At 45.0% G+C, this 27,561-nt stretch overlaps 1 protein-coding gene across 1 annotated transcript; it reads right to left on the reverse strand.

Annotated features, from left to right (window-relative positions):
- Nucleotides 1–4,826: 4,826 nt before the first annotated feature.
- On the reverse strand, nt 4,827–25,176 carry EMP1 (epithelial membrane protein 1). Its single transcript, XM_003934542.4, has 5 exons — nt 25,008–25,176; nt 10,064–10,180; nt 8,036–8,132; nt 7,792–7,932; nt 4,827–7,081 (listed from the first exon to the last, which is right to left on the reverse strand). Exons 2-5 carry the CDS (start codon nt 10,139–10,141, stop codon nt 6,912–6,914), a joined length of 486 nt encoding a protein of 161 aa, XP_003934591.1. The 5' UTR covers nt 10,142–10,180; nt 25,008–25,176; the 3' UTR covers nt 4,827–6,911.
- Nucleotides 25,177–27,561: the final 2,385 nt, after the last annotated feature.

Consider the following 27,561-nt stretch of genomic DNA (forward strand, 5'->3'; position numbering starts at 1 on the left):
TCACTGCCAGAATACTGCCTTGCTTTTTTAAAACAATGTGACTAAATGTCAGATTAATTAGTGTAATCCATTTCACTCATGAATCTACTACTGTAATTCTCAAACTTGATCATGCAACCCTCGTAACCTCAAAAGCTATTGCAAAACTGTATCCAAATACTCAAAACAGGTTTACTTTGATTCACCTTAAAAATTATAAGTACTGGCCAGGCGCGGTGGCTCAAGCCTGTAATCCCAGCACTTTGGGAGGCCGAGGCAGGTGGATCACGAGGTCAAGAGATCGAGACCGTCCTGGTCAATATGGTGAAACCCCGTCTCTACTAAAAATACAAAAAAAAGTAGCTGGGCATGGTGGCACATGCCTGTAATCCGAGCTACTTAGGAGGCTGAGGCAGGAGAATTGCCTGAACCCAGGAGGCGGAGGTTGCGGTGAGTCGAGATTGCGCCATTGCACTCCAGCCTGGGTAACAAGAGCGAAACTCCGTCTCAAAAAAAAAAATATATATATATATAAGTACATATGTGCTCAATGTCAGCTTTTTATAAGACAGAGGAGAAGTGGTCAAATGAAATTAAAAATAGTATGATTTCATGATGCCTAAAAGCCTTAAATGGCTATTTAAGGAGTTTGAATCATTCAAACTTCCCAGGTAAACTGAATTTAAGCATTGATTTGTGATATGATATGGCTGTGCCCCCACTGAAATCTCATCTTGAATTGTAATCCCTCAAATCCCCACGTGTTGAGGGAGGGACCCAGTGGGAGGTGGTTGGATCATGAGGTGGTTTCCCCATACTGTTCTTTTGATAGTGAGTTCACAAAATTTACGGTTTTATAAGGCAGTTTTCCTTTTTCTTGCACACGCTCTCTCACCTGTCACCATGTAAGATGTACCTCCTCCCCTTTCACCATGATTGTAAGTTTCCTGAGGCCTCCCCAGCCATGCAGAACTGTGAGTCAATTAAACCTCTTTTCTTTATAAATTACCCAGTCTCGGGTGTGTCTTTATAGCAGTGTGAAAATGGACTAATAAAATACCCTAATGCACATGGGAAAACTAAGATTGATTTCGGAATGAAATATGCAGTCTCGACTCAAGAACACCCGATTTACAAAACTATATATGTCCAGACAGAGTCATACCGAATGCCATATTCTCCCACATCAATGTCAAACACTGAGCATGGCCAGGGAAAAGCTGTTCCTTTGCCCTAATACAGCCATGTCTTCTGAATATGGATCCATATTCACTTTCCATCTTATTCTCTATCAGACACACTCCTCTTTCCCTAAAGTGTTTTCAGGGCAACAGAAGGTTCTAGGTTTTAGAATTTAAACAGTCATATCTCATTGAAAATAAGTTTTTGTTTTTGTTTTTGTTCTTTTATTTTGTTTTGTTTTGTTTTTTGAGACAGAGTCTCGCTCCATTGGCCAGGCTGGAATGCAGTGGCACAACCTTAGCTCACTACAACCTCTGCCTCCTGGGTTCAAGTGATTCTCCTGCCTCAGCCTCCCAAGTAGCTGGGATTACAGGCAGTGTGCCACCAGGCCTTGCTCATTTTTTGCATCTTTAGTAGAGACAGGGTTTCACCTTGCTGGCCAGGCTGGTCTCGAACTCCTGACCTCATGATTCACCTGCCTTGGCCTTCCAAAGTGCTGGGATTACAGGCGTGAGCCACCGCACCTGGCCTGAAAATAAGTTTAATAATTATTAAGTTTCCAAGCTAGATTACAGAAGTCTTGTTAGCCCATTTCATAAATAAAATAGTTCTGACTTTTTCCTATGGAAAAATATACTGAGTTCCAAGCAAACAATTTAAGAAAATAACTCTTAGAAATAACACATTCCTATACTGTGAAGAGCTCAAAAGTCTGTTTTTCCCCCTACCCACCCTTGTTTAATTCATCTCTTAATGTCATAAAGTCTTTCATGTGCCATGTGTAGACAGTCATTCTTGAATCAGAGTTCACTTTGTTAGCTTTGTTATCAATTAAACCTCTTTTCTTTATAAATTACCCAGTCTCAGGTAGGTCTTTATAGCAGTGTGAAAACAGGCTAATACAGGAAATTGGTGCCAGGAGTAGGGCACTGCTATAAAGATACTTGAAAATGTGGACGTGACTTGGGAACTGGGTAATGGGTAGAGACTGGAAGAGTTTGGAGGGCTCAGAAGAAGACAGGAAGATGAGGGAAAGTTTGGAGCTTCCTGGAGACTTGTTGAATGGTTTAAACCAAAATGCTGTTAGTGATGTGGACAATTAAGTCCAGGCTGAGGTGGTCTCAGATGGAGATGAGGAACTTATTAGGAACAGGAGTTGCATAAATCAGCAGTTAACTGGAAGCTTGAGTTGAGTATGGACCTAACATATGAATATACACATTGACATCTTATGCCAGTGTTCTGGCCCTCCCTGCCCTGACAGCAATAGAAGCATCCATCAGTGCCCATCCTGACATTGGCATAAAGGACAGGTTGGAGAGATTGTAGATAAAGGCAGAGAGGCTATTATAATGCTTCTCACCTCCAGTTCCCCAGATGGAAGACAAGGAGACCCTGGAACAAAGGAATGGTATTTGGGACAAAGTAATGTTGGCAAGTAATAAATGCAGCACAGGCCCAATCCACAGCAGATGCCAGGCAATTGCTCATGGCCTGAGATAGGGTCATGACAAAGAGCTGAAGACCTGAAAATCTTTCTTCTTCCCTTCCCTGGGCATTCGTGCTCCCACCTCATCTATGTCTCACAGAGCCTCCATTTTCTCTAGGTATGAGATTTGTTTCCAAGCTAGACTGAAAGCTGGAGGAAGATGGGACACGTGTCTGCTTCATTTTCTATTTCCCCAGCACATAGATGCAGCATCTAGCCCCTAGTTGTTTATCAATATAGGTCTTGATGTTCACCTCCCCAGCCTCCCCACCTCAGGAGGAGGCTTCACATGTCTCCCTTTCAGAAACAAGGCTATTTGGGACTCCAAACCCCTCTTTACTTTGGGCTCCACACAATCAGTGCGCATCTTTCCTTACCTGCTGTGTGCTCTGAAAGTCGTGTTCACCTCTGAACAATACATCTTTAAACTGAGTCACCATTCCTCACGATCTACTCCAAAATTTCCAACAAGTTTTCTTCTTTTCATCCTGACTCCCACCAGCCTATCTTATTCCCTTCTGTTCCCCCCAAAATCTAGCTCTTCTTTAAATACACTTAAACGTTTTTGCTAGGACATTTCATCTGTACAGGATATGTTATATTCCATCTATTTCTTAGTAAACACTGAAGAGAGCTTCTTTTTTTCTCCAAGTAGGGAGCCCTGCTCAATATCCTTTTTGTCTTCATATGCCTTCTTTCAAGACCTTTCTGAAATTTTTTTCCATGCCTGAAAGCTGGTGGGATTTTACACAGGGACTGTAATGGCCAAGTCCAAGGCAGAGTGGGATCATTATCTGTTAACCGTTTGATACCTCAAGTTTGTCACCTTGATGAATGAATAAGTTATCATTTGCCTGGGGGTCCCATTCTTGAGTGGTCATGGACAGCTCTGTAGCTCATTCTCTTCATACTCATAATTTGCACAAATTTTACCAAAGAGTATTTACTTAACCACTTTAATTCAATTTGTCTCTACCGAAGACATTTAATTCAACAAATATGTATTAAACTTCTCTATAAAAGGGACTCTGGCAACTTTCCTATCTGCACTGAAGCACCAGCCCTCTGCTGGACCACCCCCTGCAGACTTTGGGCTTGCCTGCCTTCATAATCATGTGAGCCCATTCCTTAAAATAAATATATTTTTATTTATTCATATATATGTATGCGCACACACATAAATCTTCTGTTACTCTGGAGAATTCAGACTAATATACCCCCATTCACCATCCAGACTTTTGAGGGGAAAGATACCAATCTTAGCAGCAGAGGACACTCTGGGTAGTGCAAGGAGTTTGTTGCAGAGTCTGACAAAAGTTGCCTCTGGGGAAGGAATGGAAAGATAGTCTGGGGGGTTGATTTAGAACTGGGTGTATGACATGGGGGAAAAGAAATCCCTGGGGGAACTAAGTGAAGGAAGTGGACCTCTTCTGATAGTTTCTCAGAGCAATCCAAGAAATCATGTAGGGCTCTGAGAAGCCATCAAGAATCAATTGAATTTGATTAACTGATTTAAAATATGTTAAACTCTTCAGCCTACATTGTGTATTTTTGGTGCATTACTCTGTGCAATGACTTCATCCAAGACCAGAAGGGGCTGGAAGATTACCTGCTCCACATTAAAACCCTCCTTATCGTACTGGTGCTGACATGACACAAGGATATGCAGTCTGATGCCAGTCCTCATTGCTCACAGAAAGTAGTGAAGCCTCCCTTCACTCACAGAGCCCACACAGGTATGCCCTGGTTTATATAATGAATGGGCTGTTACAAATGTGTGTTATGCATGCCTTTGTGAATCACTTTATATTTTGAAGACACATTAGAGGAGCTGGCTATTTCAAAGAAACTTTACAAGTGTCTCATGTCTTAATGTCACAAGCATTTCTGATTTAAAATCATAATCATAACCTCTTTCTAATGTATTAGCTTATGAAGTTCCATTTTTTGCCTAAGAGGTTTAATTAAAGCAAGATAAAACTATGCTTAATAACATTCAGTTGCCTGAAAGAGCTATTGCAGAAATGCCTAACGTATTAACAGAAAGAGGCTTAATGTCTCAAATATATGTCAAGTTGTCCAAATCAAATTGATAGGCAACTTAATGAGGGATAAATGTCACAATTATCCATATTTTTCCACATTTTTTTGGAAAGAAAACATTCACACAATGAAGGGAATCAGAATCTGTTTTTATATCCCTAGTTATAAACATTTGTATCAAAATATTTACAATTATAGTATATGAAATAATCTATTAATGAAGAAGCCCAATACAGTACTAGAACAACCCACCAAAGTAATGCAAATTACATGAGACGTAAATGTCACAGAAAAAAAAAGTAAAAGACATGGTTTACTCCAGTCATAGTTCAACTTCTTAACAAAATGTGAGTATTTCCTTTGGATATGTCTGATATGTAAGTATGCTTCTGCACTAAGACAGTCTTCTATAATCATGCAATAATTAAATCATAATGACAAAATTCTCCATCCCACAGTTTTTGCTGGCCAATCTCTCTAAACCCAGACCAGGTAATTTGGTGGCTTGTCCTCAACATTTCCTTAACCAGAATAAACATAGAGAAATAGAATTAGTAATAATCCTTTTACATAAATACCAGAAATCATGGCATAACAACTCCCCCAAAAGGAAAGGTATGAAAGAAATGGATGAGGAGTAAGCTAAGAAAGAAAAGTGGGCAAGATGTCTCAGATTCTCCCTGGGGTAGATCTTCTCAGGTTGATAAAGGAGAAGTCTTCCCAAAAAACCCCTTTAGGCAAAATCTGAGATGGCTTAAAATAGCTGCTCCAGGGCAGAGCGATGCCTGCTTAACCAGGAATAACATACTACTTCTAAGTCCTACATAGAGATGCTCCTGCGGCAGCAGACAGCTCTTCTACCATCTGACTAGGTACCACAAGAGATTTTGCTTTTTTATTTTAAAGAAAAGATCTGCCCATCACCTATATTTTTATTTATCTCGCAGAATTTTCTTATTTTCCTGAGAATGCAGGCACTCTGTTCTTATCATGGCTGAACTATAGTATGCTTAATACTTCACAATTATATAGCACCTTTCACCCAAGGGCCTGTTGTTCGGTTTGGTTTACGTGTGTTTTAATCAGCTTCCAGAATTGCCATGCCTCACCTATGAAGTGGGATAGGCAGGGTCCCCAAGAGGTGATCACTCCAGGTGGTGTCTAAGCCAGAGCTACCACTGAGCCTAGGAGCCCTGATTCTCAATATCAATAATTAGACAAAACTTCCTCAAAAGTTTACAAGTTAGAGGAAGAGTAATAGAATTGCTCTCCAAGGAGCCATGTCCATCTCTCTCCTACTGTATACTTAAAAAAAACATTGACTGCATTGAGGGGAATCCTAAAAACACAACCCTAATATGGCACTGTTGCAAGACTGCCCATTGGATCCCATAGTTTGTGTGGTACTTTCACCACCAAATTGTTCACTGACTGACTTTAGAGAAACTCCAGAAGAGCTGCCTTGGCTTTAAGCGAGAGGCCTAGCAAAGACCATGGCATGAGGTCTCCATGAGGGACAGCCGTGTGTGAGGTCTGGACTGGGCTCTGACCATCCCCCCAGGTTTTCTGTTGTGAAAAGGTCTCCTTCTTGGTTTAGCTAACCCACCAATGTGACCTTACAAACCCTCTCTCCTCCTCCCATTTTGATACTGAATTCCACAGAGCTAAATATCTGTTCCAAAGAGGGACAATGGCTCGCTGGCCAAAGGCCCCGTCTAGGAACTTCAGATTGGAATGCGATGTTTTGCTTTGGGTCAGAAGGGCAGGATGGCTTCCAGGCTTAGCGTATTCAGCACAAAGATAATATCTGCTCTTGCCAGAACTTGTACCGCTATTTTAACTCGGTGCAGTAGGTCTGTGGACCTCAGTGTGTGACCCAGAATTCACCTGGGAAGTGGGGCTGGTGGTGTGGCAGCTGATGGGGCCCCAGACAGTGTGTGTCACTGAGAACAGCTGGAGGCCAAGTCTGGTGGCTACAGGGGAGGCTCTCTGGTCCCCATCAAGGGAGCATCAAAGTACTAGCCAACTACTTTCTCCCCAGGGCAGGGGCTTGGCAGTGGAGAATCTCTGGTAATGGTTTGGGATTTGATCTCCCCCCTTTCCTTCCCCCTCCCCCCTCCCTTATCTTGGTTTCTCCTGTACAGCAACCTCCGCTTCCCTCCCAGATTCAACGGCTTCCTCCTCCCCACCCCCCAGATCCCCGTGAACTCGTCCAGCCTTATTTCTTTCTCAGGACCAGATAGAGAATGCCGATGATGAAGCTGAAACAGAAGCAGATCCAGGCCAGGATGAAGGAATAGCCGTGGTGACTCTCCGACCAGAAGGAGGTGCTAGAGCCACTTGCGTAACGGTTAGTGTAGATGGAGGCTCCTACCAAAATGCACAGCCCTGCAGAGGAAAAGGAGATGTGTCAATGTGTTTCTTTACATTAAAATTGAGAAAAAGTTTTCCTAATTTTAAGAAGATCCTATTTCCCTCATTAGCAATAGGAAAATGAACTTTGGTTGTTTGTCCCTAAATAGCAGTTCTGTTAGATGTGCCCTGGGCCAAGCTTGATGGTATGTTGATAAATTAGAGGTGTCTGGTCTCTGATCTCTGCACTGGTTTCTGTGGCCATAATGTGATGTAAAACACAGAACCTCATGCCTACCATCCAGCGTCCTGTCTGGCCCTCTGGGTCTAGGTAAGCTATTCAGGGATGCAAAAGAGCATGCCCTTCCACCAAACCGAGTACATTGGGAAAGAATGACAACTGAATGAGAATCACAATAATCGTGTGCATTGTGGCAATGGTTTCATCTTTCTGAGAACTCCTGCCTTTCTGCCTTCTTCCAGTGTCTTGTACACACGTGCCACTGACAGGTATGTGCTGCCACTTGGTAGCTATCCAGGAGCACTGGTTTTGAGCAATGAAGCAGATGAGGATTCTTAATACAAGCAGCAATTCAAGGTTCTCCATGAAGGAACAAATAACCAGAGGAGAAAATTGCCCAAGAAAGTTCCACTGAACCATGAGCTAATCCGTTCAGGTTACCAGAAGCACCGATGGTAAGATGGACTTAAAAGTGTAAACTGGAGTCTATCCATGAGATACTCACAGCACACCAGCATGGTGGCCCCCGAGAGGAAGAACCTGTTTCCCTTCTCCATGGTGAAGAGCTGGAACATGAAGACCACGAGGGAGACGACAGAGAAGATGATAGAGAGAATCATGAAGGCTTGCACTGTCTTGAGGGCATCTGTAGGCACAGGGCGAGAAGAACAGGGCATTACGTCACTCCAGGGGCTGAATATTCCTGAACACACCTGTTGTCAGCCCTGGGTCAATATCTTCCTACATACCCTCATTGCCATATGACAGGTTGCCATTGCAGTTACCATAGGTACAGTTTGCCCAAAGACCTACTGATATGTCTCCAAGACTGTTAACCATCCAGACCTGAAACCAGAAGGAAAGAAACGTTGATTGAAAGCTGACCCTCTGATTGTAAAAGAAAATAACAAATCAGCTTGCATCAGGACCAAATTGTAATGAAGACACTCTATTCAGCTACTATGGCCAAGCAGCCTATCTGTAGGTAGAAATAAAGTCCGACTAAAACTGAAGTCACAGTTTTAATCAGACTTTATTTCCACCTCCAGATAGGCTTCTCTTTAAGAAAAGAGAGAGAAGAATGTGAAACCCGGAAAGAAATCACCTCGTCCTCTCTGGACTCCACATTCTTCATGACTGGAAGTAATTCAAAATGGAAGTAATTCAACCACGGTGGTTTAAAATTCTAAGGTTCTGGAAGCCCTGGATGAGGAAATTGGCTTAGGTAGGGCTTAGGTATGTGCAATTGATATACTCTAACAAGATTGCTTCACTTAAGTCCCTGGCTACCAGGAAAAAAAGTGAAATGTCCAACTGGAAACAATTAAGAAGCATAAGACCTACTGGGAAAATAACAATGAATCTGGTGGTTAATAAGCGACTTTCATCTAAACAGAAGGATCAAACTTGACTGTCACAACATTCAAAGTAATTCGATAGTAAAATACTACAGCAAGTGCTTTCCTGTAGGGGCTGCTAAAAGCTGAAGGGTGACCCGAATGGATTCCCCCAGGCTCATCATGGTGCCACCATCCCTTCCTGCCTGGCCCAAGAAAAAGAATTCTCCTTCTGGAATAGAAAAGAAGTTCAGGGTTCTGTCTGCACACACACAAATGCACACACTGGAAAGGCGGGCCAGACACATGCAATCACCTGCGCCTATCCTTGCTCTTCATTCAATAAACAACTGTGTGTGTGCGGAGCCTTATATTAGGGGCTGGTAATTCACAGATACTCAGCACTTTGGCGCTCATTAATACACTTTGAAGAAGCTTATCAGATTTACCCGGATAGATATAAAAGTTGGCATGCAGAGTGGCTAAATTACAAAATGAGGAGGTCGCACGGGCAGGGTTCGTCTCATCGAAATTATTCTTAAATTAGCCTTGCTTGTGATCACACTCACCAATGTTTGCAGAGCTCTTCTATCTGAACTTTAAAACCCACTTATCCTTTAACTGTGATAGGGACCTAAACAGGTTCTGAAACCATTGTTTGCTTGCCTAGTGATGGCCTTGGCTTTAGTCCAAGGAGCTTGCTTTTTTCAGAGAAAAGCACAGGTAAAAGTAAATTGGACGCTATAAGCCACCACTAGAGGTCAGAGTAGCCCAGGTTTCCGAGAAAAGACTTTTGCTACCTCCGTTTTTTTTTTGTTTGTTTGTTTGTTTTTTGTTTTTTTCTGGGTTAATTGAGTGGCACCAGGTTAATCTGGCAAAACTCCACTTTCACATGCTACTCTTTGCTAAAAATTTGAATTCGTCAATCTGGCAATCAAAGCCTGTCATCCTCCTCTTCCCATCTACCTTCCAATGAAGGCTCCCTGGAGGAGGGAAGGTCTGCTCCAGACAGGTAGGCGGCTTCCTTATTTTCTGACAAAAGCTTGTCCTTTCTGCATGTGCTCCTTTGCTAGCACTCCCACCTGAGTGCATCCCTATGAGCTTTCCCGCTTCCCTCGTTCACTAAAAGAAACCTCATCCATCCCCCAGTCCCCCCCGGGGTCACTTCAAGCTCCAGCCACCCCTGCTGCTGGGCAGGTTCCTCTAAGAGACTGACGAAGGCGCACTGTATCCTCCAGCCCTTTTTCACTATCCTCCATTCACCTTTCTCCTCTTGTTATTTAATTGTTTGAAGTGCAAGCGTGTGTTTATTTTGTTTTCCCACAAATGAGCTGTAAGTTCATGAAGGGCGAGGGCTGTGGCTTAAACTTCTTTTGTGCACTTGATGTAAATATTTGAATGATTTCTCAATGAATGAATGAACAAAAGAACATTACTCACGTTGGCAATGGTGCAAACAAATAGCATAATAACAGTGGCGATGTGAACCACAAAGATACCAGCCAGCAATACCAACATCCTGGCTTGTTTTGGGGTAACTCGTGAGCAAAGAGAGTTCTGAAAAGAAAAACAAAGGGAAAAAAGTGGTTACTGTCAGATTCAATAAGACGACTCAGCTGTTCCACACGTGTGGGCTATCTGCGAAAATGGGCAAGAGCTGCACGAAAAACCATCACAATCTAATCATAAATTCCTGAAAACACCCCCGTAACCTAGTTCTGATTCGCTTAAGTGCTTATTCATCCAGTAATACATACCTACATGTAAACATAATTCAGTTTCTTCTTAGGTATTTACATACTCATTTCTCTAATACATTCTGTTTCAAAAAAGGAACAAGAACATTTTATGATAACGGTTAGTATTTTATTTTGTTTGTGTTTTAGAGGTTAAAAGTAGGACCTTTATTTGCAAAGAAGTAGGCCTTTATCATTTCCAGGTTTCTATACAACAGTGTCATTTAAATGTCCATTTTCCACTAGGAAAATGCCCATGCTTTCATCACATTGCTCACCCAGCACTTTTAATAGACACGAATGTCTTCTGAAGAATAGCAGCTATATTACTCAATGCCCATCTACTGAATAGGCTACTAATTTGATCCCAGGTGAGATATAAAATGTAAGAGACACAATTCTATTATTATAATGATGTTTGGTTTTCAATGATTATAACGACCTAATTACAGTTTAATGGTATGGTCACCCCCTGACTGAGCATTTCGGACTAGTGTTACTACACCTGAGCCTTTGAGCTCTGTGTGTCTCATGGCAGGAAGCCTGCCACTGGTCTTGGCAGAGTGTCTTATTTTCCACAGCTCAGTATGACGGTTCTGGGGGCTTTCAAAGTATGCAGCTTGAGATACCATCAAATGTGCCTTCTCCTTGTACATGACATTTATACAAACTCCAATCCTTCAGGACTCAATATGGAAGACAGGCAAATGCATAAATCACAGAATGGGAGGATTGGGAACTAACACTGATTAAGAATGTGCAGGATAAACAAAAGCTTTCAGCCGTAATGACAGCAGAAAAGAAGGGAGCCCGACGATCATAAAGCCTAGGAAATAAAGGAAGTGTGAAAGATACCCATGAGGGAGGCGATTCTGATTTATGTCAGCTAGAGAAGGAGAGCTTTGTCATGCCTAAGACTGTCAGTCACAAAGCAGCGCAGGCTCAGAGGGATGGCGAAAGGAAAGGGCTTGAGGTTACTCACACCCTAGGCAGAATGGATGTGTGGATGCCCAATCCAGGGAGGAGATGGCCAGGCGCATCCTGAAATGGCTCCACTGCCCTCTCTCCCTCCACCGAATTTAATCGACCCTTTGAGTGTGTTTGAGCCACTTCCATGCCACACCGGGTATTTATTAGAGAGCACTGATACTATAATTCCAACACTTCACATGCCTTTTATCTCCTCTCACTTTCTTCATCAGGCAACCAAAAATCTAGAACGATCTAATATGTATCAGAGTGCCTTGTTCTCTGCAGGCAATGAATGAGAGGCAGACACTGGCTTCCACTATTCTCCCTGACCCCCTCCAACAGCCCCTTCCCAATATGGCCACTTCTTTCCAACCTAACCTGTTTTTTAGGAATGTGTCCAATTTAACCGTGAATGCAAAAATTAGGAAGTTTATCCTGCCTCTTCAGGGGACAGGTTGGAGCTTTCATGTCTGCTATTAATAATCTCCCCACACATTCAAATTCATTTTTGCTTTTCTCAGGTTCTAGCACACCTCCACAATTTTCTGCTTGACTTAAATGAACAGCAAAAAGAGTTTTCTGACTCAGACAGAGGCTGAATTAGAATCACATCAAGTTATTTGACCGCTCATCTCAGTTCCCTCATTTAGAAAGTGGAAGTTGCAATGTCAATTGCAAAGGGAAGTGCGAGGATGAATTCAGATTGCCTATGTAAAACACCTAGTGTCTGGCACATGGCAGCCACTAATAATGGGGTTGCTTTACCTGCTGTTATCATTATCGCTATTATTCATAAGTGAAGCTGAGTAGCTGTTGTCAACTCAACCCAGTTACTCAATCGCTAGGCTGCCCCACGTTAAGTCCAAGTAATAAGATATCTGCTCTCTACTTCATGAGGCAGAGTGTATAAAATCCTTTCGGTCCTCTCAGAAATTGTCATTTGTCTAACCCTTGTCCCTTATGGGGGGAGGCCTCTAAGAGCACACCCTCGAGAAAGACCAGGAGAAAGTTCACCCTCTCAGCCCATTGTCCTCAAACTCCCCAAGATTCACACTTCACCAGGTCCTGGTCTCCTTGCTCCCTGTAAGAAGAGGGACAGGCTGATTGCAGGGAATTACAAATATTACATAACAAGTACTTATGTTTAATCCTCCTCCAGCTCTTCAGATGACTTTCTTGGTCCTGTTGCTTCTAATTTACAAACATCCTTCTCCTAAAAGTGGGAGGGGCTGGAGGGGCCCATAACAGAATGTAATCCACCAAGTGAGGCCACTTAAATAAGTAGCAGAAAACATTCCCCCATAGGCTGTTGGGAATTCAGCAGCATTTTTGTCTCCTTGTGTTGCTCTTAACCCCTGAAGTCCAGTCTGACTTCCTCTGCCTAGCTCATGCTCTGTCTCAAAGGCCCCTCCCACAGCACCTGAGCCTGGACCCAGGTATCACGGTCCTGGCAGTGTGTGCGAGTTCCCGGCCCCTGGATCCACCTGACCATATTCCCTGCCCGTCGCAGGCTGGAAGAATGGATGTGATAATCAAGCAAAAGAGCAACTCTCTTTCATGTCAGATTTTTGTGATCATGCCCTCCCTGTCTTTTCACTACGGAAAGAAGTAAAGTATCTTGAGTTAACAAGTATTCTTCTTGCAGGAAACCCACAATCCTCTCTGCTTTTTGCTGCTGTATCCAGCCAGAAGGAAGGGTTGTTTAGCTGGAGCTAAAAATTCTCCATCTTTTCAAGATCCCATCATTTGTCAGGTTCTATGAATATCATCCACTGTCAGTTTAGAGGGGTTGCCATTATTTTCAGTGGGCTTCCCCCAACACAGGTGAAAACAGATTGAATTATCTTCTGGAGTTTCTGGGCTGAATCATGCCTAGTTACCAGTCTCTACACTATGCTAGATACCTCCCGCCCCACAGGGAAACCCTCCGTCTGGGAAGAGGCAATCATTGAGGTCTTTATGAAAAAACCATTAGTGGTAACTAATGAATGAATGCCTGGCCATCTATTAAATCGCAGGGTAGAATAACAGAAGAATCCTGCTCCTGAAACTTCTACCCATCCATTACTTGCAGGGGAGCTTGTGGGGAGACTCATTCCCTGCCCCAGTGTGCATCTTGCTTCATACAAAGGCACTGAAAAAAAATACCATTTATAAGAATTTATATCATTGGAAGTATTGGTGGCTACTACTTACTTCTTAGCAATGCGTTTCACTAAAACAATAATAGACTTCTCCCTCACCCCCGTCTCAAATGCTATGGGTGGCACTCTCCAGTGGAAAGCATACCCCTAGTCCTCATGGGGTAGCTCAAACCAGATGCAGAGAATCATAGCGTTGCAATTCTGAATACTCTGAAGCAAGGCCTGCTTTGTGGGAGCATTTGCTGCTCTGGGCAGGCCCACAGTCGTGGGGGAACACGTGTAACAGCATTCATTTGTGGTGCTTAGACTCCCAGAGCTGGGCCAGCAGAGCTCAGCAGTTCCTTGCATTCGTAAAGGACAGCCTGTCCACTGACTTCTGTGCGGGATGCCAGGAACACATTTCTGTACCCGTCACGGTGAGTGGAGGATGATCTCCTTCTTAAGCCTCACCTACCTCCCATACGTGGCGCAGGGGCAGTCAGGGGCTGGGTGGAAAACTGAGAAAGGTATAGGAGCCATGTGTGTTGACTCTGGAGAGAAGGAATTAAGAGAAATGGAGATCAGCACTTTGGAACCACACACGGCACTCTGATATGCCTTTGCTGCTCTGGTTTCTGTCCTAATGGACAGGCTTGCTGTTCCCTACCTTCGACCACCGTCTTTTGTTTCTGATCACTGCTCCTCCTTTTCTTCCTGCATTGCCCAGACCACACTACAGCAGAGGTGTCTTTGTGCTCCTATCTCTAATGCAAACCTCACGAACACTGACCATTCAGTATTTAGATAAAGTTCTTAGCTAACAGAAAGTGTATGATAGTTAGCAGAAATAACCCTGAGGGAGTTCGAGAGCAGCCTGACCAACAGGGTGAAACCTTGTCTCTACTAAATACAAAAATTAGCCAGGCATGTTGGCACACGCTTATACTCCCAGTTGCTTGGTAGGCTGAGGCAGGGGAATCGCTCGAACCCGGGAGGCGGAAGTTGCAGTGAGCTGAGATTGTACCATTGCACTCCAGCCTGGGCAGCAAGAGTGAAACTCCATCTCAAAAAAACAAAGAGGGCTGGGCGTGATGGCTCACACCTGTAATCCCAATTCTTTGGGAGACCGAGGTGGGCAGATCACGAGGTCAGGAGATTGAGACCATCCTGGCTAACATGGTGAAACCCCTTTCTATTAAAAATACAAAAAAGTAGCTGGACGTGGTGGCACGCGCCTGTAGTCCGAGGCAAGAGAATCGCTTGAACCCAGGAAGTGGAGGTTGCAGTGAGCTGAGATCACACCACTGCACTCCAGCCCAGGTGACAGAGCAAGATGCTCTCTCAAATAAAAAAGAAGAAGGAAAAGGAGAGGAGGGGAGGGGAGGGGGGGAGGAGAGGGGAGGGGAGGGGAAGGGAAGGGAGGGGAAGGGAGGACATAACCCTGAGGATTAAAATTGCAGGTGACTGTAGCTCTGAATGACCACTATGAGATATGAGAGAAGGGAAAGAAGGATAACCACCGTCTCAAGTTATCTCCACCTATTTAAATCTTTATTGGCTTCTCCCTCCCACACAGACACACACATACACACACACATGAAAGAATCAAAGGAACATAGATAGCCCTGAGACTGCCATACATTGCCTTGTGGACTTTGTTCAGGCAGCCCTAACACCGAGAGTTCTTTGAAGGGTGAGAAATTACTCAGGCCCCCATGGGAGCCTTTCCTTTTCTGGTGGGTAACTAATTCTGCAGACACTTTGAGAATAATTGACTCCTAAGGAAGAGAAGGGAAGTTTAGAGGTGCATAATTTGGCTCCATGATTGCTAAGCCAGGAATCAGATACCCTCTTCCTGTGCAGACGTCTGTGCTTATTGAACTGCCACAAGGCCTAGAGGCAGCAGCAATTCTTTAAGAGCGGTCTAAGGCACGATGACTAGGAACAATGCAATAGAATAGAGCAACCAGAAACCCACTTCTCCAGTGAAGGAAGTGGTCAGAATCCTGGGGCTTGAGTCACTGAAGAATTAGCCTGAGCCGAAGGGTCGGGGGAGGTGGGGAGCATGCTCAGAAATCAGGGGCTGAAGACGAAGCCAACACAGGGGGAATTTCCATGATTCATTTGAGAGTGGGTGAGATTCTCCCAGATGAAAGACATCGTGGAGACCTTCTTCTCTACAAGAGGGCACAAGAGAGCTTTCTGAGTAGCAGGGGATGGATCTGGCTGGCATTTCCCTGGCAGCTTAAGATAGACCAGGTTTTTCTGGGGAGAACAGAGTAGTAATGGCCACTGCCAAATGTCTTATCTTCCCTTCCCCTCAGTCCACTTTCGTTGCCCAAAACATCATAGTCCTACCCTGAGCTTCTACTTCCATTCCTTATCTCGCATCCTTCCTTCCATTCCATTCCTATTGCCATTGTCCAGTTCAGGTCTTAGCCTGACTGTGACATCAGCCTCGCCCTTGACCCTGTCTCTGAACTCCTCCCCTCTAACTTATCTCCTACCCACTACTGGGTTATCTGACCATGGCACTCCCCTGCTCAAGAACCTCCGAACCCCACCACTACCACCACCAATCACCAGGAGAGAGGCTCCAAACACCTCTAGCCAGCCTTTGCAATCCCAGGATTTTGGTTTCCAAGAATAAAAGCCCTGCTTTTGTATTCTTCTTTCAGTACAGCCTATCAAATTCTTTTCAACCAAGCCAAAATCCTACCTCTTCTAAAAAACCTTCCCAGATCCGTAGGTTAGAAGTAGTTTCTTCCCTCTTTTATTCTATTTCCCTTACATAGCTTTTTACTAAAACCACTGACGGCAGCCCTAAGAGTTCAAGTCCCCTAAGGGAGAGTCTTGCCTATGACAGGTACCAAATAAATATCTGTTCAAGGAACAAATAAATGAATTAAGGATGGCCATATTTTCTTCCCTATGGAAAAATAATGTCAAAATGACTGAAGACTTCATAATAAACACAGAATTCTAGAGGGAAAATATTTCCTTTTTTTTTTTTTAACATATATGAACGTTAGTCTTTTATTGTTTTTCAGAAATTGTTTAATACTTTACAACTAGATATTGAGTATCTTATTGCATGCAAACTTTGTGATATATTTCTATAGAAATACCTATGTAAATATGTGACTATGTCCTGAGAGCACTGGAATATACAAGGGTATACATGCGTGTGTTGCCTTTTGTTCAAGAGGAAATACGTGAATGCAAAGAAAATATCTTAAATTTCTAAACACTAGTTTGTCTGCAGATTTAACCTTTCTCTCTACTTCTTTGAATTATAGAATCTCAGGACTGAAGAGGGAGGTCTTTAAAATTCATTTTCAATTCAAGAAAGTCATCTACAAATCTAAACCCAAGAACTATCTAAATCTTGTTTAAACTCCTTCAGTCCTGGGGAGCTCACTACCCACCAGGATCCCCTCCCTGATTAGAAAGACTTTTCTGACTATATGTCTGAGCATGCTCTTGGCAACAACCACACCACCTTTAGTTCCACCCGTGAGATTACCCAACTAGACTAACTCTTCATGGTTGTCTTCACAGCAGAACTACCGGGTTATCAGAAGATTCACTAGAGGCCCTCACCTTAGATCTCAAAATCTCAGTCAAGTCCTAACACAGTCCTGAGATTACTGCCAGACACTCCCTGTCTTTTTGTTAGCCGATGTTTTTCCGACAATGAAATTCTGATCTCTTTCTGGATAACTGTAAACGTTGGGGAAAGCGTTCTCACAGCATCTGACCAAAGATGTGGTGCTTTCTCCAAGGTACGAGGAGAGATGAGAGGCACAGTCGCTTCTGGTCATGTGACCCCCATGAGTCAACTGTCCCCACACCACCTTCCCCAGCGTGACACCTGAAACTCTGCAGCTGCCTCTCCTTCCTAAAGACACCGCGCAGGGTGGCACAAAAGCCTTTCTGTCCTCTGTGCACGTCGGGAGCACTCAGCTTTCATTGGTTTGGTTTTGCTGTGTTTGTTTCCCGTGAAGGATCATTTGGGTTGGCAAAATAGATGCCCATGTAACGCAAAAGCAGAAAAGGAAGCGCTCCCTTCTGGGAGCAGCCAGAGAGGATGTGGCTGGAGGAGGAAAAGGCTGGCATTAGAGGCAGGCTGAGTGGATGAGACCTTGGATGAGCCTCTCTGGCCATTGCTATTGTTGTTTTATGTCAAGTGTACCTTTCCATTCTCAAGATTGTTTTTATGCAGGGGTGGGAAAGTAGGGCATTAATTTCTTCGTGCGAAACATGGGGAGAAAAAGAATTCTCAAGGGCTGTTTCCTCCGGCCTCTGCATAGCTCATGTTTGGTGTGGAAGGAAGGAACCTCAGGTAGGACTTGATGTTTTAAAATACAGGGCAGATTTTACTACCAGGAGAAACATCATCAATCAATCAGGCAGCAAAAGTAATAAGGATATACATCCTGCAGGGAAACAATTATTTTTTTCATCTCCCAAATGCATGCTATCTTAAATGGGGGTTATTACACAGCAAGTCGTGTTTGGTGCTGTGTAGACTAGAACAGAGTCTCACATACTTAGGGATGAGAAGCCGAGGGATGGGTTGGGAGTGGGGTAAACCACTGTATGAGGGAGAGAGAATCAGATTTTCATAATAAATCTGCCTCTGACCAACTGCTGACTTTGGAAAAATCACATAACCTCTCTGGTCAGTGGCTCCTAGAGGCACAGAGTACAAAGCAGCACAGAGGAGGGCTTTTCAGCACCAACCTGGCCCCATCACGTCTGAACTGTGACCTGTAGAACTCACAGGGTTCGCGAGGGCTGAAGGCCTGTGCCAGGCACCGAGCTGGGGGCCGCACTCTTCCTGGTTAGGTTGGTCTCTTCCTCTGTGTAAAACGAGAGGCTCGGGCCAGAGAAATGGACTTTAGGCTTCTCCGGCAGAGCCTGGGGACCAACAGTTAGGCTAAAAGCAAACAAGCCGCATGAATATTGTTTTTGCAAATGCTCCCAAGGAGAATAACCTCTCTGTCTTATTTCCGCTTGCCCTCCTTTGTGTCCAGGGGAGGGGGTGGATCTGGGCAACATCTGCAAAGACGGAGGCCAGACCCGGGCTGTGAAGCGGGGCCCAGCCCACGCCCCCAGACTGCAGCTGGTCAAGGGATCGGGCGATGTTCCCTGGGTGAGGACGGAAGCGTCAGTTGCCTTCTGCTTCTGACAAAGGAGTGTTCTGGCAGCCAGAACGTCTTCAAGGGAGAGGTTGCCAAGATAATAACTATGGGTTTGGGAAGAAAACCTAGGTGTGGCCGGGCCCAGCGGCGCTTGGGCGGGACCGACAGTAGATGGGGCAACATGCTTGAACCAGCAAAGCTGCAGCTTCCTGGAGGGCAGCGAGCTGGGAGGGAGGCCCCTCGCCTGGAGACACTCCAGACCCATCGGTGGGCTCAGGGCCTCACTGCAATTCATTCTTTCGAGGTTTAGAGGCATCGAGGTCATTCACTCCAACCCCTTGACAACAAGGAAATGCATGTCCTCAGAGAAGAAAGGGACTCCAATCACAACTGAAGCCACCATTTCATGCCTTCCAGGCCAGGGTGGAAATGTGTTCTCTCTCCCGTCTCTCGTTCTAGAACCTCTACCAGATCTACTGTTTCCTCTTTTCTTCCTACCCTCTCTGAGTTAATCAGAGACTCCACATATACCCCCCCGAAACAGTGCCAATGGTAAAAACGCAGGGTTTTCAAAGGCCACTGCTTCTCGCTGTTGTTTTGCTGAGAAGGCCCACCCTGCAAAGCCAGCCTGCCTGGCCATCACAGACCCGAACCAGATTCCCCTGCAAACTCCCAGCAAGCTTCTAACCCTCAGCCCTGGGCCCCGCCCCAGCACAGGAGTCCCCATCCCACCCAGGCATGGAGACTCTTTCAGTAAAGGGAAGCAGCTCCAGGTCTCAGCTTCAGAACTTTCTTTGAGGTCAACGTGAACACACTGGCTTGCCCCAAACTAGTTGTTTGAGGATTGCAAACCTCCCTCCAACTCCCCTTCTCCAGCCTCTTGGGGAAGGGTCTTTGATTCTTTGAAACGAGAGGTCTAAGGATCAAGGACCCCATTTTGCTCTCAGCTCTGATCTGACCTAGAAGAGGAGAAACATTGAAGAGGTTCCAGCCTCTGGAACATGTGCCTGGTGGGCACATGTAATGGAAACTCAAATGAAACCCAGGAGGTGCCAACTATCCTGAAAAAACAAGACATAGACGATGCAACAAAAGATTCTTCACAGGGGACAAAGAATAAGATTTTGACAGAAAGAATTTTCCTGAAACACTGAGGGTGAGTGGTCCCCAAAAAAGAGCAGAAGGATAGGAGGGGAACGTTCTCACCACTTCTCTCCTGCTCTTTTGCCCCCTTCTGTCTTTCTCTATCCACCTAGTTCTTTCTCCAATTCTAGGTCTTTCTGCCTGCCTCCTCCCTCAACACAGCCTGGGAAACAGCGTCCCACTTGCTCTCCCTCCCTCCCTCCTGCCCTGGTTGCACCTTCCCCTTCCTCCTCTCAGATCGTTCCTCACTGGCTCCTGTCCACACCTGTGCGCCACACCCTCATGCTGCAGGGTCTCCCTCCTCAGAAGAGGGTGGAGGTTCATTCCCAGGGCCAGCTCAGTTTCTCCCTGAGCCTGATTCGGTTGCTGGTGAATGCTTTGCTGCTGTCAAAGTCTTCGCGGACCCAGCCTGCCCTCCTCATCTGAGCTGGCACCCTTTACGTTTAATTACTCAAGCCTCTTTCTTTCAGTCCTAGTGCTGGATGAATTCTCGTGGCTATCTGAGAGTAAGTCCGGGGACCACCATGCCGAAAGAATCTCTGAGTGGATGGGGCAGAGGAGGCTGCGTGGGTCCTCAAGGCACCTAGGAGCCAAGAATCCTCTGTAAAACGCCCATTTCAATGCCAGGCATTACCTTGTTTCACTAGTCTACCAAGTTTTTATGGATTAAACTAGTTGTTAGCATCAGCCCAAGGGATTTCTCAAAATAGAAATGGTAGGATCTTAATTGTTTTGTTTTTGGTTGTTGTTTGTTTGTTTTTAGAGACAGGGTCTTGTTTTGTCACCCACGCTAGAGTGCAATTGTAGTCATACCTCACTGCAGCTTCAAAGCCCTGAGCTCAATCAATACTCCTGCCTCAGCCTCCCGAGTAGCTGGGACTACAGGCATGCACCACCACGCCCTGCTTCTTAAAATTTTCCTTTTAGAGACAGGATCTCACTATGTTGCCCAGACTGGTCTCAAACTCTTGGCTTCAAGTGATCCTCCCACCTCAGTCTCCCAAGTAGCTGGAATTACCATGCCTGGCTGAATCTTAGAATCTCAGAGCCATAAGGGGTCTGAAAGAACCAGTAAGTTCAACTCCTGAAAGCAAGGAGACAAGCGCCTCGCCTGTGGTTACACAGCAGAGTCAAGACGGCACCTCGCCCCTCTGTCTTCCCAGTCAGCTGTCTTCCATCTGCTCTTGCCACAGTTTTAACCGGTGCTGAAAGGGCTCTCTATTTTAACCGCCCTGTTTGAAGAAATAATTCGTGAAAGAGGCTCAGCAAATAGAAAGACTGCCACAGCCACATGAGGCCAAGGGCACCAACAGCAGAGGAGTCCATTGTAGTTCCAGGAAAATGCCATCTCCATAACAGAGAAGAAAACATTGACCCCAACGTTTTGCTGAAAAGGAAGCGAGAGAAGCAGCAATCACACAGGTGTTTGTGCTTTCACCTTTCTGCTTCAGTATCCGTGAATCTCCCAGGTAAATTGAAGGAAATGGTTTTACCCATGCAGGACACCAGAGACCAAAGTGTTGCAAAGAGTAGTCTCTGGACGTGTGTATGTCGGGGCCGGGGGATGGAGATTCAAGTAAACCCCTAACTGGAACCATATTTGGGATTCCTTGATGGCTGAATAGTAAGTGTGGTCCAGAAATTCAAGGTCACCTGGGCAGAGCTGGGAAAAGTATTGGAAAAGGGAAGCTGATGGTCAGAAAATTCCAGTTCTACACTGGTTAAGGATTATGAGCTCTTCTCAAGGAGCTGATACCCAGATTGCTGGCCAGCAATTAAAAGGAGGCTACACTTGATGGACAGCCTGTTCTCGTAGTTACTATGATGAGTGGTGACAGTGTATAGGCGTGAGCTACATAAACTATGAACCAAGTTATGGGACAATCCCCAAAAGGCCTAGCTAGAAGCTAGATGTATTAGATTGATCTAACCATGACCTAATAGGTAGCAACACTGGGTGCGTCCCTCCGAGTATGTACATCTAAGAGTCCCAAATAAGCCTGAGCTTTTGTGTTAGGCAGCTAGGTACATACATGTGAGAAGTTAAAGAAGGAACCATATTCATATGTTTAGAAAATGAAATACCTCCGAATCAAAAACTCTGTGAGTATGATTGACTATGTGCATACTTTCAAACTTCAAAAACATTCCCTGCTCTTCTGAGACTTAGGCAAAAAAAAAAAAAAAAAAAAAAAAGAAGAAGAAGAAAAGAAAAGCTAATGCAATCTAGATCCATCAAGTTGTATTCATTAAGTAGGGGCTAAGTGTTTGGAGGATAAGAATCACTGGGTATAGCAAAAACAAAACCAGAATAGATATTTTCTGAGTCATTTCAGACCAGCAGAATGAGGAAGTTATAAGGAAGTTGATTTTGTGTGATTTAAAGAACTTTAATAAAATTAGAGCTGTCCTGCCAAGGGGAGTGAGCATGGAGGTACACACTGAGATTCTGAGCTCCCCCCATCTGGAAATTTTAAGATCTGTAGGATGGCCATCTGTTCAAGATGGTGTAAAAATTAGATTTCTGCATACAGTAGGAGAATGAATGAGTTGATCTCCAAGATCCCTCCCAAATTTAGAATTCTGTGAACGAAATGAAGGATGAAATGGAACCGACTTGCCTCTGCCCTTTCCTGTGGCCAAGTTTCAGCTATGTGCCCACCAGGCTCCTTGGAGTCTACAGAAAAGAAGTTTTGCCTCATCCACAAGTTTTTCTAGGTCTTCAGTGTGTCTTTCTCTGGCACTATATGAAATCCCTAAGCTACCCAGAGCAAGCCAAGAGGGTCTGCATTCCTGGAGTGGGTCTCCATGAAGCACACTGGCAAGGTGGGAATTGGATGGGCCTAATCTATTCTCTGGAGGAAGCAGGAAGGGCCGAGGAAGGCACAGTAAGTCCTTTCCACAATCCGCAGAAGGGCTGTCTTTCCTTTCCCCAGTGGTCTGCCCAGTAGCCCTGGGAGGTAGCCAGGTTCTAAGGATGTGATCTGCTCCAAGTTGGTCCTTGATGGCCTCTTGCCAACTCCCAAGACAGTTCAGTACCCACAAACAATGTAAAATGTGGGGGGCTCTCTGACCAGGGCGCCAGACAGGATGTCCTGCAGCCCCCACCCCCGCCTCATTCTTCGGAGTCTGGGTGGAATTGGATCTGCCTCTGAGGGTGGGAGGCAGCAGGAGGAAGAAAATAACCCTCACATTTCAGTATTGTCAAAGCTGAAATCCAGAAAAGCTCCCACAGCCAAGGGACTCTCTCACTACTTCTTGGAGGAAGGGCAGGGAGCAGGAATCAGAATAGCGTTTTTTAAATTGTCTTCAAACTCCAGGAAATAGCATGTAGCATATTTTCTTGTGTATAACGCTACAGTATAATGTGAAACGTTGCTACAACTAATGCGATTTTCATGATGGTTTACACTCCAGAATTGTCGCTGCTTTCCCTGTGCTGACTGTTTAGACAGACATTACTTACTAGTTTTAACCTGCACAGAACTAAAAGATTTGTATAATTTTCACAGGATATCATCACGATTGATGTAATAATGGCTTCCCTAGTCCACATCCACGTAATGTGGAAATAATAAACATTTGAAGCAAATGTGGGAGTTCCCTTTATCTTGAAGCGTCGCCCTGGTGCCTACTCAATCATCCCTCCTGGGGCAGTTTTATAAGGAGCATTGCCTGCTCACACAGGGCTGATTACATCTAAATCTTCTCTCGCAGCGTACTCCTTTCTAAAGGAAAAGTCTAACTTTGTCAGACAAGCTGAATCCTGTCATTCTCCTCATCTTGTTTACTTGGGGAAAAAATACACCAGTGTCTGGGTTGAAATGGGCCACACCTTGGTAGACACTCACCCGAAATGCAAACCTAACAACAACAACAACAAAAATAGAAAAAGCACCCTTCTTCACTCCTCCAGATTTACCTCGTGATTAGCAGGCATGTTCGCATTTATACAACCACATTTTAGAAAAGAGAGAAAAGATAAGGATTCAAAATAATCACTGCCTTCCGTGCAGAGAAATGCCACATCCACTTTCTTTCAAAATTTCTCTCATCATTTCTGATATGCCATCTTTTCACTTGGCACTGAAAAGCAACTCTCTGGGGTGAAAGCACAAAGCCACTCAACAATTTTTTCAGGCACAGATGAAGTTCCTCTGCCCCACCCTCCCCTCCAAACCCAGCTTCCCTTCTGCCTCCCCCACCCTCCACATCTGGCCAAGAGAAGTCATCTGGAATCCACATCAGCTCCTGCTTCCACCAAATGAACCCCTCCCACGTTTCATTTGAAACACCATTTGCCTCCCTCTCTTTCTCTCTCTAAAGGTTTTCTTTTTTCTTCTTTTTTTTTTTTTTTTTTTTTGAGACAAAGTCTCGCTTAGCTGCCCAGGCTGGAGTGCAGTGCTACAGTCTCAGCTCCCTGCAACCTCTGCCTCCCAGGTTCAAGTGATTTTCCCGTCTCAGCCTCCCGAGTAGCTGGGATTAGAGGCACCCGCCATCAAACCTGGCTAATTTGTATTTTTAGTAGAGACAGGGTTTCACCGTGTTGGCCAGGCTGGTCTTGAACTCCTGACCTCAGGTGATCCACCCACCTTGGCCTCCCAAAGTGCTAGGATCACAGGCGTGAGCCACCACACCCCACCAAAGGTTTTCTTTAAACAAATCAATCCCCCTCTTCCCATCCTGTGTGGAGGAAAAAATACTTAAGTTTAAACAGAAGTGAACAGAGAAGCAAACCTGCAGGAAAAGCAACGTGAAAAATAAACTGAAAACGAGTTATCTATCCACCACCACCCAAAAAATCCCAGCCAACAACCAGCAGGCAGAGAAACAACTCAAGTCCTGAAGCAATCGGAATCAAAACGGAGGAGCCAAAAAACATCTGGCCAGTTCCCAATGCCATTTCCAATTTTGTGTGCTGTTTCCTCTGTAAACAGTGTCCTATCCCGGTTTGTTTCAAAGTCCCTGCTCCGTCGATACCCTGAAGCAAGAACCCAGTCACTGCTAGACATGATTTTCGCCCCATCCAGCTGATTTCCCCAGACTACGTCCTCAAAATACACTTTTCTGAACTTTCTGGAAAAAATTTGTCTGTGTATTCACTTTAAGCCAAAAGTTTCAAGGACTTGGTTCTTAGAGAATCATAGAAAAATAGCGAAGGAAAAAAGAAAAAGCAAAGCTTAGATGAGGTCAGAAGAAGGAGAGCCGTTGAAAGGACAGAGAAAGTTTGCTGAGAGTGCCACAGCGTTGGGAGCTGTCCTACCTAGAGGGTCTCAGCGACAGAGGAGCTCTGAGTGGCGGGTGCTGGCAGCAGCCCTGGTCCGCTCTTCTGGAGGTTCGCGACTGCACTGAGGGGAGGGACCCGTCTTCCGAGGTTATAAGTTTCCTCCGCTGGTGTACTGGGGTGTGTAATGGGCGGTTTCTTTTCACCGTGTTTTAAAGGAGTTTCTATGAATCAGTCTGGCTTTAAAAAAAAAAAAAAAAAAAGATTTGTTGGTAAGCTACGCCCTGCTAAGCTGGCAGTCAGTCAAGAGTGGCTGGGAGTGAGCCATCAATTCAAAGAACCCTGTTGTACGCTCTCTCTGACTCAGACACACAGACCACAGTGGAAAAAGGAGTGACACTGCTTCAAATGAGTAATAGGATCACACAAATAGATCTGTTTACTGAAGCCCATTCCTCCTCACCAAAAAGGAGACTTGGTTACCATGGACACAAGGCAAAACACGAGGTTTCAGCCTGGGAGGGGGAGGAAAGGGGCCGGTGTCCTGATGACTGAAGTCCTAGGTCACCATCAAACGAGATTCCCAGTCTTTCTCCCCCATTAAATGCATCAGCTGCTGCTCACCATGAGGAATTATCAGATTCCTTTTTTATTTACTTCCCTGCCTGACCCTCGTGCACTGTCCTGTGGGTGGCTGTACAAGGAGGCCCTGAAGGCGAAAGGGACGCACCAGGAGCCCTTGCAACCCTGCCTCTGAGTGATGGAGTGCTGATGGAATGGCAGAGAATTCCTGGTCTTTAATTAGGCTCTCCTAATGCCCGTGTGGACTCTCCACATTCCAGGAGGAAGTCCTCTACTTAAGAACTTTGCTCTCTGTAATAATCAGCTGGACCTTGTTCCACAATTGACTTTCTTGAACTTGGCCAGTAGCATAGTCATCGGACTACCTTCCTGCAGCACTCCTCTCCTTCCCTCCCTCCCTTTCTCTCTCTCTCTCTCTCTCTCTCTCTCTCTCTCTCTCTCTCTCTCTCTCTTTCTTTTTCTCTCTCTCTAACACTGGAGCTGGGAGAAGCCTGAGAAGTCATCTCATCCCACAGCCCAGACATTCTGCTGGAGAGGGTAAAAGCCCAGAGGCCTGAGTTCAAGCCCAGCTCTCCACAAATTGGCTGTATGACTTTAGGGAAACCACTTAACTTCTCCATGCCTATTTTCTCATGCATAAAATGGAGATAGTAGGTACCTATTCATAGAGTTATAATGAGACATACACGTATAGGGCTTATAACAGTGCACATAGTGAGCACTCAACACATCTTAGCTACAAGGATTATTTTACTGAAGCAGCAGCTCAGGCCCAGAGAGGTGAAGTGACTTACCAAGGAGACTCAGTGCGTTACCAGCAGTAGGTTGGATCGAAGTCAACAAACCCAAGCAATTCTATTTCTGTTATTCTCTGCTGCACCCTGACAACCTATTTCAATTCAAAATACGTGTGTGTAGTATTTCTTCATTCATTCTGCCAATACAGGCTGCCTGTCAGCCTTCATTGGGCCCAGTTCAGATCATTGAGTCACAGAAGTGAATGACGTCCCAGCCTCTTGGAGCTTATATTCCCTAAAAAGACAGAAAGCAGACTGGTGGCTCTTCACCAAAATGTTGATCAAATTCGGTTTTAAAATTATGGGCGCATTTTAGTTTGTTCTGGTCACAGTCTGTATTTTCCGAATCTTCTGTGGTGAACCTATAGGGCTTTCTTCAGGAGGTTGGGATGTGTTGGATGGATGGTTTTTAGGAAAAAATATCTCAACGTGGGAATGTAGAGTATATTTTCTAAGGTGGGATGACAAGGAAAACATACTACACGCACACACGCAGACACACACACACAGACACACACACACAGTGATGTGATGCTGTACCTTCAAAAGTCCCTGAGAACTGAATTCTATCTCTGTAAAAGTAAGAAGCTCTGGATTTTCTCATTGAAAACTGATGATGTGATAAAAGGCTGCATGTTTTTCATAGAGTTCCTCACCTCTCCCCTCCCTCATCACTCATTTGATAATAAAAATGCCTGTCTGAGAAGGGCCACTCCCAGCAGCAGGTTAAGAGTCCCTGTAATCTGTGAGCAGCCCAACCCTCAGGGAAGGGAGGGTGTCTGCCCGTGAGGCTGGGGAATCCCCAGGCATAGGCTGGCTCTCCAGATGGGCCATTCTCCCCTGCTGCCATCTGCCTCTCCCCCTGGCCTTTTCCCACTCTCGGACTTGCCTTTCATCCCCGATGCCCTCTGCCAATTTTAAAGTCTCTCTTCCCTCAGCTGCCTGGAAAAGAGAACTGGACTCCAGAGGAAGTGTTCTCAGATGCTGAGGAGTATGTGGTCTGACTGTATTTTTTAAAGAGAACCCTGGAACCAAGGAATAGTAGAGGGAAGGCACTCTCCCCCACCACCTCCTTCTTGGGCTTAACAAAGGGAAAAATTGGGAACTTTTCTTACAGTACTTGAGTAGAGGAATCTTTCTGTCCACCTGGATTTCTATGGATTTCAAAAAGAGAGGCACTGGACTCAGGGAGGGGCTGTCAAAACAGGACTCAG

Source organism: Saimiri boliviensis, chromosome 7 (genome assembly GCF_048565385.1).
Source record: "Saimiri boliviensis isolate mSaiBol1 chromosome 7, mSaiBol1.pri, whole genome shotgun sequence".
Taxonomy (NCBI): Eukaryota; Metazoa; Chordata; class Mammalia; order Primates; family Cebidae; genus Saimiri; species Saimiri boliviensis.

Excerpts from the sequence above, each read along its gene's own strand:
- EMP1 (XM_003934542.4), bottom strand. The coding sequence starts at position 10,141 with ATGTTGGTATTGCTGGCTGGTATCTTTGTGGTTCACATCGCCACTGTT. Across the intron at positions 7,933-8,035 it reads CCTGTCATATGGCAATGAGG|ATGCCCTCAAGACAGTGCAA; the intron begins GTATGTAGGAAG and ends CTGTGCCTACAG. Across the intron at positions 7,082-7,791 it reads GGCCACCATGCTGGTGTGCT|GGCTGTGCATTTTGGTAGGA; the intron begins GTGAGTATCTCA and ends TTTCCTCTGCAG.